Source organism: Dufourea novaeangliae, unplaced genomic scaffold (genome assembly GCF_001272555.1).
Source record: "Dufourea novaeangliae isolate 0120121106 unplaced genomic scaffold, ASM127255v1 scaffold64, whole genome shotgun sequence".
In the NCBI taxonomy this organism is placed as follows: Eukaryota; Metazoa; Arthropoda; class Insecta; order Hymenoptera; family Halictidae; genus Dufourea; species Dufourea novaeangliae.
Genome location: NW_015373954.1, coordinates 2,644,475 through 2,665,274, shown reverse-complemented (window position 1 = coordinate 2,665,274; position 20,800 = coordinate 2,644,475). Strand labels below are relative to the sequence as shown.

At 43.7% G+C, this 20,800-nt stretch overlaps 1 protein-coding gene across 1 annotated transcript in view; it reads left to right on the top strand.

The window, feature by feature from the left end:
• The first annotated feature begins 2,261 nt into the window (after window positions 1-2,261).
• LOC107186251 (nucleolar protein 4-like) overlaps window positions 2,262-20,800 on the top strand; it is a 79,842-nt gene continuing 61,303 nt past the window's right edge. Inside the window, exon 1 of the mRNA XM_015574078.1 lies at window positions 2,262-2,764. Coding sequence (XP_015429564.1) covers window positions 2,720-2,764 — 45 coding nt within the window. The 5' untranslated portion in view covers window positions 2,262-2,719. The remainder of the gene's footprint in view (window positions 2,765-20,800) is intronic.

Genomic DNA, 20,800 nt, shown 5'->3' with positions numbered 1-20,800 from the left:
GATCATTTCGTGACACTTAGGTAACTTCGTCAATAACTTCCTCGGAAGTTTGAAAAAGTTGCTAAGTTCTAGGGGTTTCTCAAAAGTGAAGCAGTTTATAGTAAGTGTCCAAATATCGAAAACCGTTGTACTATTTCTAGAGTGAATAACACACGCATGCACATCACTTACCAAAAGTTACTGGAATCCTGTTTGCCAAGACTTGACCAACCATACCCATCTTTCACTACGCATGCTGTACCCAAAAATGGGAGATTGTCGTCGTTGTTAAACTATCCAACCAAGGCTCCCTTGCCCAGCATTTACTGGATCCCATCTGGAACACCCTGCAACATATCGTCCCTTATCAGGCCCGCAGGTGGTCGAGGCAGTCGCTGATACTTTGGTCAGCTAATAACTCGAAAGACGGGGCCATCAAAGACCCCGTCCGGACGCGTATTCGAAGCTCACCGCTCGGATGACGAGTCATCATCAGTGGCGTGCGTGTGAGAGGCGAGACGCACACGGGCAGAACCCGGCATCGATATCAGCGCACACCAGCGTGCCACGTGAGGGCAGGGGGAAAAAGATAGACGTACAGATAGATGGCAAGCAACAGAGACCACGGATCCGTGTACGGCCGCGCGTATCCCACACGCGCGCACGGACGTGTCCATACAGAGAGAGAGTGGCGAGCAGCAGCACAGTGGCGTGTACACATACCCTGCTAAGCACAAGCCTAACACACCCGTAGAAGCCCCTTCGGCCGATGAGTACCCGCGCCCCTTGCCCCTGCGCTATTCCCGCTGTCCCCTTTCACCCCATCACTAGCGCACAGCGAAAGGTACTCTCCCATTTCCCCCCTTGCCCCGAAAGCCCTATGGATGTCCGTGTACGGCCCCTTGCGCCCCTTTCAATCCCTGCTTTCCCTTGGAGTTACCCGTCCAGCGGCCTCTTCTGTGTTCTGATGGTGACAGACCCTACCTTACCGCCTCCACTGCCGCCTCCGTGGGCTAGGGGGGGTCGAGAGGAGCCGGCAAGGGCGCTGGAACAGCAGAAAGGAAAACAGAGAAGGATAGTCGACGGGGGAGAGAGAGAAATGGAGAGAGAGGGAGCGGTGTGCATCGAGTTAGAGCGAGGCGGAAAGGAACGAGGGATGAGGGAGAGAGGGTTGACGTGTTCGAGGAGGACCGTTGAGGAGCGAGAACGGCGCGGGTCATAGCAGGGCGCGGCGTCAGGGAGCGACAGAGACGTAACGAGAGGGTACGCTGGATGGTAGCTGAGGGGGACATGGGGGAATGGAACAGTCGGAGAGAGAAAGAGAGAAAGGTGAAGGAGAGCGAGAAGCAAAGGGAGTGTAGGGTATGGGGGAAACGTGGAGTGAGGTTGGCGTGGTTAGGGCGAGGAGACGTGGGGGAGTCGAGTGCTATAGGGGAGCGGCGCGGAGGCGGTGAGGAGAGTAGTGGAGAGGGTGAGGTGGCCAAAGAGGAGGGGAGTCGCCGCCGCGTCGCCAGTCGCCAGTTTGCCGTGAGCGCTCGTGATGTGAGGACGTTCTATGATTTCGTCTACGAGCGTGGCGCTCTTTCAACTGTCGCAGTAGATACGAGCGAACGTCGTGTTGTTTTTTTTCCACGTACCTCATCGCGGTCCCGTCGCCCTGTACAGTCATCACGTCGAGCCGAACAGAACAAGCAAGGAACAACACGGATCCACGATCGTGCCGTAAGGGTTGACGGGTTTTCATCAACGAAGCGAAAACTCACGGCGTGTGCAGACACGCGACGTGTACACACGAGAAACGGTATCGTCTGCCGCAAGACCAGCCAGGTGTTTTGCTCTTGTTTACGTCCGTTGTTTACCGGCCTGTTAAGGATTTACGTTGTGAATGTGCGACACTCGAACGTGATTACGAACTCACCGATTATCGTGACCACGTTCGCTGAACAATTATCACCGTGGAAGCATTCACCGAGTGATCCCGTGACTGTGCTCCTGTGATGAACGAACGTCTCGATCAACCAGCTGATCGCGATTCCGTCAGTGCTGCACCGACTCAATGGACTATATAGATGCAGCCGGTCGACGGTGTATCACGTACGTGAGCGGAAGTTTGAATCGTACGGTGGACGGGACAGTTTTCGTGCGGGCTCGTCGTTGCCGTTTCTTTTCCGCTCGCAACCGTCTTGCACGTCGACACCTGCGGTAACCGCGGGCATTTTATCGCGGCGCCGCTGCGTGGTGTTGTTGTGCGCGCCGAGCTTGAAGTTCGTGGCTGTGCGCGAGACAAGGATAGAGTGCGCGCTGTGTGTACGCGTCTAACCTAGAAAGAGAACGAATCGTGAGTGTACATAGAGAACAGAGACAGGACTAAAACCGAGAACTCCGCGAAAGTTCGTGGGTGAAACGTGCTATCGAGACGAATTCGAGACATCTATCTCTCTCTCTTTCTGTCTTACTTCTTCTTGCTCTATCATTCGTATTATCGGCTGACGAATGTAAGACAAGGACAGTGTTAACCGGCCGAGGAGAACACGTAGGAAAAGAACATCGACTCTACTTTTGTTTTGTGATCGGTGCTTTCGAGTACGCGAGTGGTGCGCCAACAAGGGAAAACCTCGACGTCTCAAGAGAGAGAAACATACGCACAAGCATCCAGGAGACAAAAACGCGTGGAAAAGGAGACGGAAATACGATTACCCGCTTTACGACCAGGAGAGAGACAGCCACATCGGAACTGAATATGTCCGCCAAGCGAAAGGCCACTGCCATCATGCAGCACCACAAGGTGAGTCCACTGATTGCCACTGTATCGCCACGTGATCGGATCGTTTTTTCCTTGGCGAGGGCCTGTAAATCAGTCGGCGATGTTCCCGCTGCTGGTAAAAAAAGTTTGCCGGGTGTCAAAGTTTAACGCGGAGTTGCGACGAGGTTCAAGGTTATACATATACCGTTTTGTTTTGCCGCTTAGCCGCTGCCACCCAAAGTGTCGTGTGAAATTATTGCGGCCGGAGCTCATGGCTGTTCCCCAAGGGCGAATGATTTTCGTAACGGTCGGGAAAATACGCATAAAATCGTGTTTCAAAATCCGGTCTCCCACGACGCTGTCACTCGTCCCGCGCAACTTTTTCGTTACTCGTTATTCCGGTCCGTTCCTACTCTAATTCTTTTTCACCCGTCCGTTCCGCGTTTCCGGAACGGTGGAAGATGAACCGCCGGGCGCGAAAGTTTTAATTGAAAGAGTTACGGCGGATTTCGCCCGGGACACGCGGAAAAGTTGTCGGGACTACACTTAACGCGTATTGACTCATTAACCGTCAACTGCGTCGTTATTCCTGATTTTTGTTTTACCTCGAAATACCGGAATCACAGTACCTGCTGGCGTGTCTATTTAGTTTTCAAACGAACACTGGGTACTTTCCGGATTCACGAGGGTCACTCTGATATTTGAGGTTAGTTCAACATTTTGGGCGTTGCTTTTTCTCTACTCTTTTTCAGTAATTAAGCATAAATTTATAATTACATTTTTCAAATGGTTATTTGCGTTAATTGACTACATGAATATATTCTGTTGTATAACAAACTAACTTTTACAGGTGAGTTAGATCTTCTAACTCTTTCGTTTAAATCGAAGACTAATGTTTTTTTATAATTAAGTTTCAAATAAGTTGTTTTGTGATTTAGCCTATCAAATTACTCTCTCTCTAATATTTATTACATTTCTAGAGACTCCATTTCATTGTTTCAACATTTTTTTCCTCGATGAAAAAATTCTTGGTCTTCCCATTTCCATGAAATATGTGCCAATCGATTTTTCATTGAGCATATGGAAGTTACGTAAGCATTTGTGAAACTTGTTTGTAGTATTCTCGGGTTTTCGCATGATTCGTCGATCGAGGAAATCGACGACGTTCGATGACAAACTTGACAGATCTGACTTATCGCAGAAGTTTTTCTTCTACTCGGTCAGATTAACTTGGTATATCTCCCGCGAAAGATAATCCGTGGATCGCGTTTCCAAGGAGGGCGATCAAGAGCACGTGCTCGATCGAGGAGCTTTAGAGTCTGACTGTATTTGGAGTTATTTGCAAACAAATTTACATTAGTTGACATATGAAAAATGAATAGTACAAAATATTTTGTCTGAGATAAACACATTGAGATAAACACATTAGATAAATAGATATTTTGATCGATCTTCATTGAACTCGAATTTCCTACCGTCAAGACTGTATCTTACTACTTAAATTAGTTAGACGTGAAAAATATTCTTATCTGAATGCTTTAAGATGAGGCGTTTATTGATTTTATTCTAAGCATGCCAAGGAACCAAAATCTAATATGTTTATTATTGTTTACCAGCAGTAAAATGTTTGTGCAGAAAACATATTTTTAGTGGAATATATAATAGTAGCTAATATATAAACTAATATTTCAGATACATTTTCTAATGTCCCAACTTCTATATAATTTGGACGTCACTTTCAATGTGTATCTAATTAACATTTGGATCATTTTAAATTGTGAACGCATTAAAACTTTATCCATTGTAGTCGCCCTTAATTTTATTATTAAATTTGCATATTTTCAATTCGTCGGCGAATATGTGTTCTAATTACTCGTGTTGGGGGTAATTGATGCGGAAATGTAATTTTGGTATGGCGCGTGGGTAGGGTGGACGGTTCGAAACATCGTTAAAACCTCCGATTAATTGCATATGTTTTGGTCACGCGGTTCAGGAAAATATTTTGGAAAAGGAACTGCGAAAAAAAGGTTGGAAATTGTAGCCGGAGTGAAACGATCCCTCGAAAATGTATGTTTAGTAACGATTCTCTTTGCCTGGATCAATTTTATCGAATTTTTTGTTCCGTTCAATTGTAACTGAAACGAAAATTACAAAACATTCCCAGGTTATTTTTGTCCATAAAAGTTTTTCCTCTGACTTTCGGTTTCTATTTGTTTTTTTCGGGTCGTTGTGTTAAATCAAAGGTTTCAGAATCTGACTTGAGAGCAGTATAATTGAAAAAATTCACTAAAATTGGAGCAGATGAGTAAAGTTAAAGATAAAGTTGCATGGTTTCTGTATAAAAATGACTGAATCCAGATGGGCGAAAGGTCAGAACGTATTGTATAAAGTGTCGAAAACTGTTCTGATTTCGGAGTAAAAACAGGAAAACCAATTGATTTTTTTCGTATCCTTAGTTTCAACGCAAACTGAATTACATTCTAGTAATTCTTTCAAACTCTTCGATATATTTTTATAATTATTTAATGTAATATTCTAATTTGACGACGACAAATTACTGAAATGTTACTCAGTGATCAGGTTTGATATTCGATGATTCAGGTCTTAATGTTTATCGTGACTCATGAGAAGCTGTAGTCACGAGGTGACGATGACTTCGAAAAGCAATAAATTGTGTTCACTTCTTCATAGTCTTGAGACTATCAAATCCATCCGATAGCGATACGTACTATCAGAACAAAAATAGTGTAAATTGCATTTGACGCAACCACAATACATAAACTGTCCCAAACATGAGAGTAGCATTCAATCAAAGAACTGACATTGCTGCTTACAAGTATTAGAATCATGTATGAAGAAAATATGATGTTCCATGAGAAATGATATATTTTACGCCACGTTTAATAGTTCACAGTACGTATAGTGTTACCCATTGAACTTTCCATATACCCAAAATAATATTCATTTCAGACATTCGATAATTTCATCAATCCTAATAACATATACCTCATATTCGATAAGTGTCCTACCATACTTACGAGCGTAAGTGTATAATTCTCCTAAATATTAGGTGTACATTAATTCGTAGTCTTCTCTTTACAGATTTGTTTATTTACAAAAAACCCAAAATACCATCTGGTCTTAAAAATATTCCAAAAATGTAATAAAAACTAAAATCTGTATACAGAAAAGGTTGATTTATCGCAAAAGGATAAAGAATGCTCCGAATTCGTAAGAACGCCATGAGTAGTATAGCCGTCATAATTTCGATTCAAGAGCATATCTCAACCGATTCCGATACACGATAAATGTGAGTTGGGCGCTGTGTGACGGAGAACAAGGGAACGCAAGAGAGAGAAAGAAGGGAACAGTAAATACCGGTGGCCGGTTTATACGCTGTGCGCCACTTTGATCGATCCGATCAGAATTGAACCGCGAATGTCAAGTTAGAATTAAGGTAGGTTCGGGTGGTCCTCGCGTCCTTCTCCTTTCTCCGATGTCCTCCTTCCACCGCTATACGTTCCCCTCACCAGCTCCCACTAACGAGCCTGTCTCGCTCTGCTGCCTCTATTTTCTTCTCTTTTCCACCATCGTTCACTGAATCGTCTTCGTCTCTTCCTTTGACCGTCCGCACACTCTCTCTACCACCCTGCGTCTCCTCCGTACCCTTCGGTTTCTTCCCTCTCACCCCGCTCCATGTTCAGAGGGCAATTAATCTTCCCTCACGGTTTCCTTTCGTTTCCACGGCGGACCAACTTTCTTTTCCAGCTGGATTTCGAAGTTTTTCACACCCTCGCAACGTCGGGGGATGAAGCACGCCTCGAATTCACCACCCCCGCAGGGGTGTTCAACTGCCTCTCTCTTTCTCTTCAGATTATTTCCATCCGAAATGAAATTATTGGGATCAAACCGTGTTTACACAGTGGAATAATACAGCTAAAAATGCGTGCTTGTCGCGATATAAATTTTTCGATTTTCTTTAAATTAGATCTCAGGCGTTTGGCTGTACGATTTAAATCGAAGTTCGGTAGTAATTTCGTGGGAATGGCTGGTCGATGATCGATTAATGTGTACAGGTTCTTACCGGGGGTAACTGTAAAAAACCGAAAACATATGTTTCTCTTCTGCTTCGTTGAAAAATGTATTATTCTTCCTGTGTTCTTGTCGCCGGTTCGTTAGACTTGATTCACACTGTCCGTTCGGTTGACGTCAGTCTGCTGTGGATGAACAAAATATACGAAGCATTTTCCCGCTGGAGTTTGTGGTTCCGAGTCCGATGATACATAAAGCGAACTTTGTCGTGTAAAATCTGTTGTATATGGTACAACGGTTGATTTTCAGCTGGTTGCTCTATAATAAAATTCTTCGTGTCCCGATTTACACCGAGACAGGGGATAGCTCTGCACACGAATCTGCCTTTATTTTTAAGTTTCAGCGAATCTACCATCTAGTCGAAATCAAATTCTTTCACATTTTTTTCGTATAACCTGAGCAGTGTTAGTGTGACACACAGTAATCTCTTCGAAAAAAATGATTATTCAAATAATTTTAACTTGTTTCCAGTGTTGAATACTTTAAATAGGACTAGATATAAGAACCGATCAATGATGAAGGATGAGCGTTGATTTTCGGAAATGCTGTATTCGACACGATAGCATAATACGATCAAAGTTTTCCTTTCAACTTCATTCGGATGACGTAGCAAGACGTAAGCTGGATTAGCTGAAAATGGACGGCGCATTCAAAAGGAAACAAGAAGCAATGTTTGTAATTAGGGCGCTTTTGACGTATTAATCCCTCCGTTTCATCCATGTTGCAACATTTGCCCACCTACATATTTTCTTTGTCCATGTAAAATTTTCAGCGAATGAATATTTCGCATTATTTCCATTAATCGGGGAGTCTCGAGGGCTGAAAAATCAATTTTCGAAGGCACAGTTTTCGGGCGTGCGTTCACAATCCCGTGAACAAGACCGCTAAAAGTGGCGGCTTTACATTGGTTTCCAAAGCTTCTGTAGGTACCTGGGATCCTGGAGCTCTAATGAGGCGTGCTATTCTCGTCGTTAAGGGATTAAATTACTGGACGTGGGAAGTCGTTGTAAAAGCACGGAGGGTTCGGCGTAAGGGGTTCCGTTCTTTAACGACGATCTCGAGCACTTAATGGAGCTTGTAAATGACGGAAAATCGATCTCCTCGCGATATACTATTTTTCTACGACTTTACCCTCTGCGCCGGGTTAATTCGTTCTGTCAAAGGTGCATGATTGGTTATTCTTAATTTTTGAGCGTATAAAATTCATTTCGAAGTTCGTATTGAAAATTTGTTTTCTCTGTTACAAACAAGAGAACAATGAAGTTTTGATAGGTATAAAACATGCTACATATACGTATCGATTTATGAAATTTATTTTCGATAATTGGACTCTGGGCTGATACTTTTTGGGGAACAAATATTAAGGACAACTTTTTCCGAACTTACTCAGTAGCTGTCAGAATTATGGAATTTGAAAGTTTCGTTAATATATAATAATCTATGTAATCGATCGAGTTTTTGTTTTCATTGAAAACTTTCTTGTCTGAATGCCACGTTTGAAACGAGAAACTACCCCAATAGTTCGCCACCACTCGACCATACCACAAAGAAACGGCACTCCCACCATTAACATCGACGTCTCCAGTTTATCATTCACACGATCGTTCCCATTCGTTCAGGCAATTAACTCTGCTACACACGTGCCAGACCGGCACGCAACTGCTCATGATCGTTCGATCCTCGAACTTGTTAATTTTCATGCAATTTAATCATAGAAATCCTCAAATGGCTTGTACACTGTATTAAACATAAAGAAGCATTGCAAAATTCTTGAATGTTTCGGATATTCTTAGTTGACTCGGATACGTTGGGGTAACATTTTTATTGAAAAAAAAAATAAACAAATCTTCACGCTTCTAAACAATATTTATCATTATATTCAGACTTCTGTATAATATTCACGCGCACACCATATATCATAATAATCAAGTTGAACCAAAAGTATCTTCATTCTGTCAAACGAAACATCAAACTCGAATGTTAATCAATTACACATAACTTCGATCAATCCTATAAGTATTCTTCGATCAATTCAATAATTTGAAACAGTTTCTCGGGCAGCTTCGATATTCCCTTGGTGAAGATCTTGATGAGTTTTTCCACCGAAGAATATTTCACCGTCGATTCCGATGACGAATAAACTTCCACCGAAGCACAAAATACGGATAAAAAGGAAACCCATCGTAAAAACGCGAAATTCCACACCCCACGAAAGTAGAAGCATATTGATCGGAACCACGTTCAAAGTGCGGCGTCGGTGCATCTGGAATATTTTTTTTCGTAAAAATTACGGTCTCCCGAAGACAAAACCTCGTTCGAACTTCTACCAGTGTAGAATCTACACTTTCATTTTACACCTTGGACTTATGTCCCCGACGGAATATCGTGCTCTCCCCTCCTGGCCCCCGTTTCGTACCACGAATTTTATTTCACCCCATCCCCCTCCGTTGCTTTTACACCGATCTCACCGGGGCGAGTTCGCCCTGGGACTCTGAAAGGGGGCGGTGGTGGCGGGAGAGAGGAGCTTCTTCATCACACGGTAGCTGGGGCCGCTGTGAAAGGGAAGGAAAGAGTTTGAGCGAGGGGTGGCCTTCTCGCACCCCTCATATTCCCAAGCGAAGTAAGGGCCAGTATGGATTTCCCATAAGATCAGGTATGCTAGTGCCTGGAACCGACAATAAGAGTGTGTCAGTGTGCTCGTACGCTATATTCAGCGAAATGGAATGGGGCAAGAAGGGGGTTGGGGGGGAGGGGGCAAAAAGGGAAGAAGAGAGTCATCCCTTCTCTCGGCCTGTTTCGAGCCACCCTGGGGGCTCTGCTCGTGTCTCGCCCCGTTTCCAAGCTGTCTTCTTGCCTGCCACCTCGTGTGTGGAACAGGCTGCATATAATGTATGTACATACATGTATACCTACCGGAATATTTGCGACATTCTCTAATATTTACTTACGCCAAGTAATAATTATTTGGCGCGCGCTAATGAGGAAACCAAGGCTACATGGAGGGGAATATGCATTCACCTTGTCGGGATAAACAGTTTTTTATTCCCCGGAAATATCAAGATCACGAGGAGCGTTTTCGTAAATATTTTTATATTCCCAAGTTTAATCTATCATGATTTTTACCGCGGTTATTCAAGAAGCTTGATCATTCACGCAAGCTATTCTACATCAGACGAACTTTCTTTTGCGGTTCATTCAATACCCTTCTGTAACTTTTCATGAATTTACTTTGTTATAAGTGCATAAATACGTATCCAGATGATGCAAAAGATTTTAATCGTTCTGAATATTTCTCACGGATTCTGCTTTCTGGAATTAAAACGATCGCCTCGAAGAAAAAGCCTGTGTCGGTGAATTTCTGCACGAAACGTTGTATCTAAGTTTCGAACACAACCAACACAGCATCTCGTGACTGTTATTAGGAACCCAATCGTTGTACATTCGGTGTTCGGCCCACGGACACGGGATCGGAGGAAATGGAATTTCCTACGGAGAGTCGTGCTCGGTCGTCGTCGTCGTCGTTTGTCTGGTCAGCCTGATGACGGGCTTATCGGCGCCGTTCGTCAACTGGCCGCGGCGCACACTAACGCACACGCCGGTTGTCACCCGTGCCTCCCGTCGCGTAGCCGGTAGGCGTGTGTGATAGCGAGGTGATGTTTGTTGCTAGCTGTCGGCTGATTCAGGGAGCCATCCGTGTCAAGGTACACCGCATCGACGTCCACATGCAACGTCCTGTGCTCTTTTTGCAACAGTCACGTGCACACACGTACTACCGACGGGCACGCTCTGGTGTGTGCCGCTCCGCATGGCCACTTGGCCGCTGGGAACGATGTATTGGTGTGATGTACAGGGTGGCCTGGAAATCTGGCGGTAATCAGAGCTCCAGTACCGGGAGCATTTACCACAATTTTCGTTTCTGTCCTCGAATTTTTCATAGAATTAGAATTTCTTGTACGAAAGACAGTTTAACAAAATATTTGGGGTAGTTTTTGCAGTAGATGTAGGGCCATAGGCGGTGTTGAGATGTACAGAGTGGCGTGGAAATCTGGATGTAATTAGAACTCGAGTGCAGGAAGATTTTAATTTATTATGAGACTTTCGGGTGTCACAAGATATTTGCGGTAGCTTTTACAGTCGATGTAGGTCCATGGGCAATATTACTGATGTAAGGGCAGGGCTGGGAGATCGGACGTAATCGGGATTCCTATCTTAATATTTTATTAAACTGGAATTTTCGGAGGTACAAAATTCAAGTTTGATAGCATATCTCAGTTGTTTTATGTGCTCCACTCAGCTGATAGAGCTGCATTGATGGTAGACATATACCTTTCGTGAGTACCGTGATTATTAAACCTCAGCCAAATCAATGATCCATACGTAGCTATGCAAATACACGAAATACAAGACAAGGAACTTAACCCTTTTTATTTCGGTGTTAAACTTTCCCGAAGTTAATTTCTCTGTGCTATATACCGTGTGCATGAAATACTTTTGAAAAATCGAGAGCTTGCGCAAACGTGCACAGTCTACTAATCGGGTCCACGATAATCGTACGAAAGGAAGGGAAGTTTTAATGAAGAATCAACGCTTGGAAGATAGTTCCATGGAACGCTCGTGTGGTGTCTTCTCGGCGCACAAACGATTCTATTAACCGCAACACGCGATTCGGTGATAAATTACGCGCAAACCCGCCGCGCCGGAAGGAAATTACGAGGCGATCGAGCCGAGTATATATGTACGTACACATACATATACACGTGTCGGGGCAAGCCGTGTCGTTTCTCTGTTGTTGCGAAAACGTATCGATACTTGGAATGCAGCCGATCGATATAATCACACGGCCGCTGGTGACATTGTGAAATAAGGTTCGACCGGACGCGTAATTTTAGTCACGCGTTCGAGCAGATAATTAAGGAGACCGCGAACCGATGAATTATACGTCGTTCCGGAATCCGACGATGCCAAGAGCAGCACACCGCCTCGATTTTCACGTCATAGATTCTTACACCTCGCTCGAAAACTGTACATACACGCCGATTCTTGGGCGAAAAACAACTTGAATATCTTATCGCGACCCGTACGGTTTTCTTGCACATGGTTCATTGATCTTATTTAAAATTTTTATCTTGTTTCGCATAAAATATTTTTCGGAAGAGGTTCGAATTATGACAGAAGAAATATTATACGAATGGGTGTCTAGAAGAAGGGCGTATGTTACATTTTAGGAAATTTACAGAATAACGTAAAAACAATTCATTGCTCACTGTAGCAACCCTGTGACGTCCAGTGTGACGTATACGTCACATCTAGAAAATTGTATTTTCAGGGGGCCTATCGTGAAAATACAGATGAGGTGGACGTATGACCATTTTTCAGTTAACTAAACGCGAGAAATCCTTTTTTTCCCCGAAAAATGTATTTGGACGTTGAAAGGTTAAAAACAAACATAAAAGCTTTTTCTTTTGAAAGGTTGGTTTAATATCGATATTTTCAACTGTAAAATAGCAAGACCCAGCATATATATAAGTCAACTGCAAACACAAAATCTGGTATAAAAATCATTACTTAAAATAATTTCTAACATACACCCTTCTTCTAGTAACCCATGAACATATTCTTGATAGCCACTTAAGCGGAATATAAATATCCTTCGAACGACTTTGCAAATCGTTGTTCCTATTGCGAATTCCTAAGCGCTGCCACTGCAGCCAGTAGATCAGATTTCCGAAATTTCGAACGAACGCCATTCGTATTCGAAACAACTCGAATTCCAAACATCGTTACCGTTTCAAACGGGTCCCCCAGTGGTCCCCGCTTGAGTTTGAAATATGCGATAATCGAGGGGAGAATTGCGTCTTCGCGCAGAAATTCGACGCGATAAACGAATTTATTGGTTACTCGTAAGGTCACCCGGTAACAGAACCCGCCTGACCTACCCCTCGTACACGTAATTTAGCCCGCCACCACCACCCCCTCTGAGCCCGTGAAATATACCTACTCGCTGACGACACTGTTTGTAATCCTTGGGGCTGACAACTGGCTAACGATCGCCATTTAAACGGGCGCTCTGCTACCTGAACACGCCGTAACAACGCGGTGGGGTACGTCGGTCAAAATTATGGCGAACAATGGCCGGTCCCACCTTGAGGACCGCTTGTTTTTATGGGCGTACCAGACCCTACGATTATGCGGGTGAATTGTTCTGGTCCCGTTGTAGGCACGGTGAAGTAACAATTTGTTTAATAGTTCACACTTGATTACCTTCTACGTTAACTTGTAATAGTGACAGTGATAATAATCATAAATCATATTTTGATTTATTCGAATCCACGTGCATTACAGATTTATTTCTAGAAACATTTGGGAACAGAAGGTGATTACACTGTAAATACATAACGTAACTGCGTTAATCACCCCATTTCGAGTCCTTAGATGTGTCATAAATACATAATATCAGCGGTTTGATTATGAAACACATAATTTTGCATATGTTAGGTGTGCAGCAACGAGCAATCCACCCGATCGTTTAACACGTCAAGAATCTCTTATACTGTTTCATCGCCTTAATTAAAATCGCGTGGGATCGTCGAAGACCGACAAAAAAACATTCATTTTCCGGAAACTAGTGTCTTCTACTTCTCTTTGCTTCCAAGAATATCGTGACATTTGTAATAGCGGTTGATTCATTGGTACACGAATATATTATACAAAGCCACGACAAATGTTAACGAAAACTCGATACCCAAATCAGAAATTTATATTACAGTAATAGAATGTTTCATTCAGTCCTCTGACCAATTAAACGGATCGTCGATCTTTATTCGCACCATTTCAATTCGACCGTCTTCATCCTATCCAAACAATTCCTGCAAAGAATCTCTACGATTCACTAAAAAATTGTTGAAAACAGAACGCATCCCATACTCGCCGAACAGATTATAGACATAGACCAAATGAATCATCAACGCCGGAAACCAAAAGAAAAAGCTCCGTAATCATCAGATTCGCTGTCACAGACGAACACGATTCTCGTTTTACATCAATTACGCACAGTCCTACCGAGAAGATAGCTATATATCTCTTCGATAATATCGTTCGCCTGAACACCCCCCCACCTCCTTCCCTTCACTTCATCCTCCCCCGTGTACAGGTTGTCAGTCATACGAAACGACGGGCGGAATCGGGTAAGGCATGAAACTTTTAACCCCGTGGATTACTCCGGTAGTCAATTAACCGAACGAACGGGATTCGATTATCGTCGAGTATTATAACCCGGACCTAGGACAATCGGAGGGCTCTTGTCTGTCGGTCGAGATAATTCCGAGCCTGGGCAACGACGACGATGAGTCAAGGGCCGTCCGGTTTAAGGGAGTCGTGATCACGCGGATCCAAAGATAGATCGGTTACCCGGTGGTCCCATCCATCGCGAGTGTGTAATCGAATTCCTCGTTCCATCCACCCCAAAAATACGTCGAATCAACGGCGCAGCCACGAAAAATCAAGTCGGTGGCGACGATCGTCTGAATCTAGACACCGGATGCGACGCTCCGTTGGTAATTACACCCGAGGTCTGCTGGGGTATTTTCATTATTTATGCGCGCGTAGGTGCGAGCGCGAGCCACACGACAAGGCTCCCGCCCCCTTTCGCCTCGGTAGACAGAGAGGATCCCAGGAAATCACCGATGAAACCGTCCGATGACTTATAATTCCGGTATCGGGGTGACGGTTCGGTTCCACGATGGGTAGGAAGAAAATATCTAAAAAAATTTATTTTGGACGTGTGTATAGTCTGCGAAATGCCACCCGGTATTTGAAGTATATGGATATACAGACACCTCTCGATTATCGTCTGGCTTCTTCTACACAATTATTGTCCAGGCGTTATCCCCATCACTAGCAGGGAGGAGGCCGTTGTTGTCGAGGCACGGGCTTCGGGCAATGAAATGAATTTACGAGGGTCTGAAGCATTTCTCCCTATACGATTATTGTCCCGGCGCGGACCCGAGTTCGGGACGATAATCGAGAGGAGTCTGTACAGTGGGTGGTTTACTGAACCTTGATTACTCGTAAATTATTGGCTGTATGAAACAATATTTTAAACAAAACGTACAGGATAGCAAGGGAAACAAATAATGTGATAATATGATTTTTACTGTGTTACATTTTTATCAAGATAAAGCGGTTACCTTGAGGTCTTTAATATGCAATGCGCAGTATTTCTTCCAAAATTTGAGTAAAGTGTCAAGTACTGCATGAAAAAAAGTATTATGTCGGTTACTAAAGTGAACAGTTTCTGAGATATCATTAAATTTTTTTAACATGTTGGTCAGATTATGTAACAAATAGGTATTATGTTTTTAAACGTTTGTAACTTAAATTTCACGTCTACTTTTTGTGTATTCCCCAATTCCTAAGAATAGATCGTTTGAAAGTTGGGAATAGTTTTTTTTTTTAAATATAATTTGGACCATATTTCATTATTAGCATTATTTATATGTCCTCCTTTATACCGTGCAACTTTTGTTTCAAATATTTTCGTCGCACAGCAAATAATTTACGAGTTTTAAGATTGCCACGTTTGCTGAACCACCCTGTATACATATACATATGTGCACGTATACATATATGGCGCACACACACGCGGAGTATATGTATATGTATATAGAGAGAGAGTACATACCTGTCCAATTTCCAACAAGGGAGGGCACAAAGGGGGTCGACGTCGGCGAGCTACATTGGGGGTTGCGGTGTCAATAATACATCGCGACTGTTCTGTATGTAGGTGACTCTCGGATTGGTAGCGACTATTCGAATGCCGCTCGGATACAAACAGAACCGTGGTGAATTTTATAGGAGGGAAAATGATGCTGACGAGGCTCGCGGGAATCGTAGTTTCGAAATTTCTCCGGGAATTGCGCGCTCGGTTTATCGAGGGTGGGGAGGGGACTCGAACTCTCTGGTTCCATGGAACATCGGGCGCGACCAGAAGTATTTGTAATTGTACGTAGCAACAATTTTTATTGGTCACGAAGAAACAGGGATGGGTGATTTATGGTGTTTATTATCGAAACGATTCATCGCTTCGAAGTGGTTCCTAATACCCCTTTGACGATGCAGCCCCCCAAAATAATTAACAGCATCTCGGTCGATATGATCTGTTTTTGAACAGTGGAATGGTGGATTACGCTAAGGTACACTGGAAATTGAATCGATTATGTATAGCTACAATTTCTAGTAGGTATTAACTTGTATAGTACTCATACTAAAAGTTAAAGGTACGATTTTGATAACCCTTCGCTTTACCTGGCAAGAAGCAGCGGTTACAATAATTTCACACTTTCAGAAAAGTCAAACCTAGATATAAGAAGCGTCAGTTTCACTATTCGTGTGTGACAGTCCTTTCACCTTTGTGGCAATCTTGCGACACGTATTCTCTTAGAAAAAAAAAAAATAAAAAAAAACAATAAAAATCCTGCACAATCCTTTCTGTAGGCACGTTATATCGGCCCCAACCATGAAATCGTTCGAAATCGAACGAGCCCCAGCCTCTATTGCCCTCCCCCCTCGCGATCCAGCGTGATCGTTCCGCGGCGAGTCCAATTCCGCTTGCAATTCCACGGTCGGAATTTCGTGGCGGGGGGTTCGTCCCGTGGACAACGGGCCGCGCAACAAAATTATTATTTTATTCGTGAAACTTTGCTCGTTTCCTCGGCTCGTAGCCGTCGCGTTCTGTGTGTCTCACTCGTGACTGGTCTCTCTGGTCGAGTTTACGGCTCCCCTGGCCTCTCTGCCCCTGGTGGTGGGTTCCCCTACGCTTTCCTACCACACACACGCTCTCTCTCTCTCTCTCTCTCTTGCGAATCTTGTCCAGCCGCGCCTGCGGTACATACATATATTAGTACGTTCCACGTATATACATATACACGTATACAGAGAGAGAGATACAGGTACGATGGACACTGGCACGCACGCACACAACGAGGGGGCCGGGAGGTAGGGGGGACTCCTACGTGATATATGTCCGGGCTGTACGTGGCGGTTGAGTGGAGTTGTGGTGGACGGGTGGGTGGCCATGTGGGCGGACGGACGATAGTTTATTCAGCGGATTATTGACGGGTGGTGTGCTCGGGTACCGTACACGCCGTACCGGGTACACTCAAAATAGCCCCCGGTTAACCCCTGACGCTGGCATTTGAAATATCGACCTTTTCGAATTTAGTCAGGACACGCGGCCCAGAGTCTACCCGAGGGCCCAAGGAACCTCGAGCGATTTTCACGCGAGAAATGAACCCTGGGGGGGGGGAGGTAGTGTGTGTGTGTGTTTGTATTGTGAACCGGTTGATCGCAGGAAACTGAGGATCTAAAGTACGGGTTGGATCCAAGCCCGGGCGAGATTTTTTATTCGACGAGGACCGGGTCGAGGACAGGGTGCTTTTTTGTGGGTGGACGTTTTTGTCGCTTCCCTCGGGAACTGCTACCACGCGTTTGCTTGGTTCCTTTGGCCTCGGTTTAGAGTTTTCCTTTGTTGGTGTTTTGTACAGGGCGATGAAGAAAAGGTCCTCTACTTATGAGCCTTATAGTACTCACCGAGAGGAGTAAAAATGTCTAATCAACGTAGGTCCTAAAAGTATTGACTTTCCCTGTAAAATCAACTTTTATTGTGTTGTTCTACAGTAGCTGGTACAGTGATTCCTCGATAAATGCAACACGGAGAAGCAAAAGGAAGTTTATTTTACGACTTTACGAATGTTTGTGGCGCGGTTTCGGATGACGATATTGTAACGGGGTTCATCGATTAATCTTGTTTTCCCTAGTTTCGCTTAATTTATTAATCGTTATTAATTGCCCCGATAGAAATTCCCGATAATATTAAACTGCAGTTTGCGCTGTCGCGCAATGTATCGAGCCCGTGGAAGTGCAATCAATTTTTAATGAATTTTTCGCAGTTCCCCCCTCCCTCAATGTTGGGAGCACCGACAAAATGAATTTCGGAACGGCACGAGTAGGCAGGTATCGGTTATTAAACTAAAAGCACGCTGTTGTACGCGTCACACGCGAGAGGTCAATTTTATGATTCAAAAGAAAAAAAAACGAAAGAAGGTTTTCTCTCGTTTTTTTTTTTTTTTTTTTTTATACCACTCCCGTTACATTGTACAATTCCACACGGGGCTAGTTCGTAATACGTATATCAACCCTTTACTTTCATACGGCGAAAGGGTATTCATCTTTATGGGGAGAAATAGTAATAACGATGAAATCGATAGGGTACGATACGGGACGATCGGTTTTTTTTCTCCGAATCGCGACAAATTAATAGACGGCAGCAGGAAACTGAAAACCCGACGACAGAAACCGCGTGTCCGATATTTAATTTTCCTCGTAGATTCGCGTATACCCGTGTGCGAACCGCAGTGTTCAGTTACAGATACCCACTGTCCCCCCTCCCCTTCCCTACGTACACATCGTTTTTCTTTTTTTTTCTCTGCCCCCCCCCCCTCCCTCGTACGTGCACTCGTTTGTTAGTGTATTCGCGTGATATCTCGCATTATCAAGGTGAGCTGACCGCGCCGACAGAAAAGAAGGAAAAAAAAGCGCGGCGCATTTTTTTTTTTTTTCATCCGGTGTGCTAGACGTATTTGCGCAGAGTAAAGCCGCGTTCACGCTCGCACGAATCCGACGTGTGTAATTCTATAAACCTCGAAAGTTTGTGGCATAGAACAACGACAATAGGATTTTATTTAAATATTTCAGATAATCGAGTGGAGTCGCCGTGACAATCTGTTTTTTTTTTTTATTCCAATTTCTTGAGAGAGTATGGAATTGCAAAGTGTGGACGGGCCTTAAGGGAGCACCCAAAGAGAAACGAAGCGTATGGTGCAGCGTGGGCAACACACCCGTGTTTTTTTCATACGGTCACGTGTGGACGAACTGATAGGGATGGCCGTGCGGGTCCGCATAATTGCCGGCGCGGTGCTACCGACCACTTCCGCTCACGTATCCGCTTCTCCAAGCACCTTCCTTTCGCCGGAAGACGGCTCCCGGGAGACCGTAAAACTCTACGGGAAGGACTCCCGCGGACTCCTCAACAAACTCATTTTCCTTTCATTTCATTTTTTTACTTAAACTGACCATTTTCTTATTAACTCACTTATCATTCCCACGAAGTCCCTTTGTCTCTTTCCTTTAACTATTTATGGGATTATGAGCGCGGCAGCGGCCCTCCCCAAATCTTTAAAGCAAGCACGTTTTAATACGTGTTGATATAATTATTTATAAATTTTTGTAATTCTCTGTTATTTCGTCAGGTTTTTAACGTGGTGATTGAAATTTTTAGCTGACTGTGTATGTCTGTGACGGAGGAAATTTTCGGAAATTCGAATTATAATTATACTTTTGGGCTGTTCGTCGCCAGAAGGGAAAGCAGATTTCCGTCTTACGACTGTGCCAGCGCAGTGTTTGCAACACACACACGCGTGATCTGCTTCGGGTAGAGGTTATCACTCGCGGTACAATTGGTCCACGTATTTATATTTTGCTGCGCTGCACTTATCGCTGATACGCCATAGATACGCGGAATTCGCGTCGCAACTGGGATTGCAGCCGATCAGAAATACTTTAATCGTCCGAAATTCTCGTGAAAATATAACAAAAGGAATCCTAATTTCGTTACTGAATCGATATTCCGAGAAATCGAAGTAAATTATCTGAGACATTTGTGCCACGGATAAGCCAAAATGTAAATCAGAATACTAACATTTTTTGTCATTAAAATAATTAATAGTCGGAGTTTTTTTTTTCATATTCATTCGAGGTATCGATGAATAATCTACTATTTCTGTCGTATTGAATATGAAGGCCAGTAACCTAATGGTAGTCTAATTAGATTCCCCATTGTTCCACCAACATTCCGTTCAATCAACTACAACTCAACGCTGCGACTACTCATACAGAAAACTTTCCCAAGTAGCAGTAACTCTTTCATTTTTAATTGAGGTTTATTCTACCCTATTTTTCCCGTGTCAAATCATTGGTATTCGGTTATCAGATCATTCTGCTCACTGAACAGGTTCCTATAACCGAACTTCTACTCTAAAAAAAAAAACACAAAAATCGTCAGTCTGTTATCAAATCACCAGTGTTCGGTTATATCTAACAATCTTATTGGCTCGACTACATCGTAAAATCGTGGTTCTGCTGTTAAATAGTTATTCCCTACGTGAATATCATCAGCGTTCTGTTATCCGATCATCATGTTCGCTAATCAGTTTGAGATATCCGATTGTATTCAATGATACTTGCACCCCTCCATCCCTCAACCCCTTTTCTCTACAGTAGTTGCGCGCGTGTCGTAAATTCGGAAGACTTGAACGCGCGCATAGAAAGCCACGCCTAAACGCGCGTATCTGTCTCTCTGTGTGTACACACGGAAACCAGCGAAGAGAGGTAGGTAACTAGAGAGAAACGAGATTTCGCCGCGAATCGATGGCTAATAGCCCACCCCGCTGTAATTAATGCAACAAGTTGATACCTAACACTTATCTACGGTGCCGCCGGTTTCACGGTTAACCCCGGCGAGGAGTTTCGAAGAGGAGGGGGGTGGCGTAGCCTGTACCGTATCATTGGTTATCGAAGTCCAAGTTTTCAGTCACCCTCCTTCTCGCCCTATCGTTGAGCACGGTTCCATTTTATCGAACCTTGACGTAGCACGTATATAGATGGAATAGAAGGAAATTATTTTTTATTGTCTTGTCGTTTGAAAGATTTTTGTTTTTTTTTTTTCTGGTTTCATTGCAAACCATTCGAAAGACGCGGGGTATTTAGGTTAATTCTGAGAATCATGAGGGAAAAATTACGTCTTTTTGCAGGTCGATTTCGCGGCAGTATTTATATTTGTCTGTAATTGCTCACGGGAAAGCGTGTTCTGTATCGCGGATAACGATAACGTATTTAGAACATGTTTTGCAAATAAACGTTTTCCGAATAAAC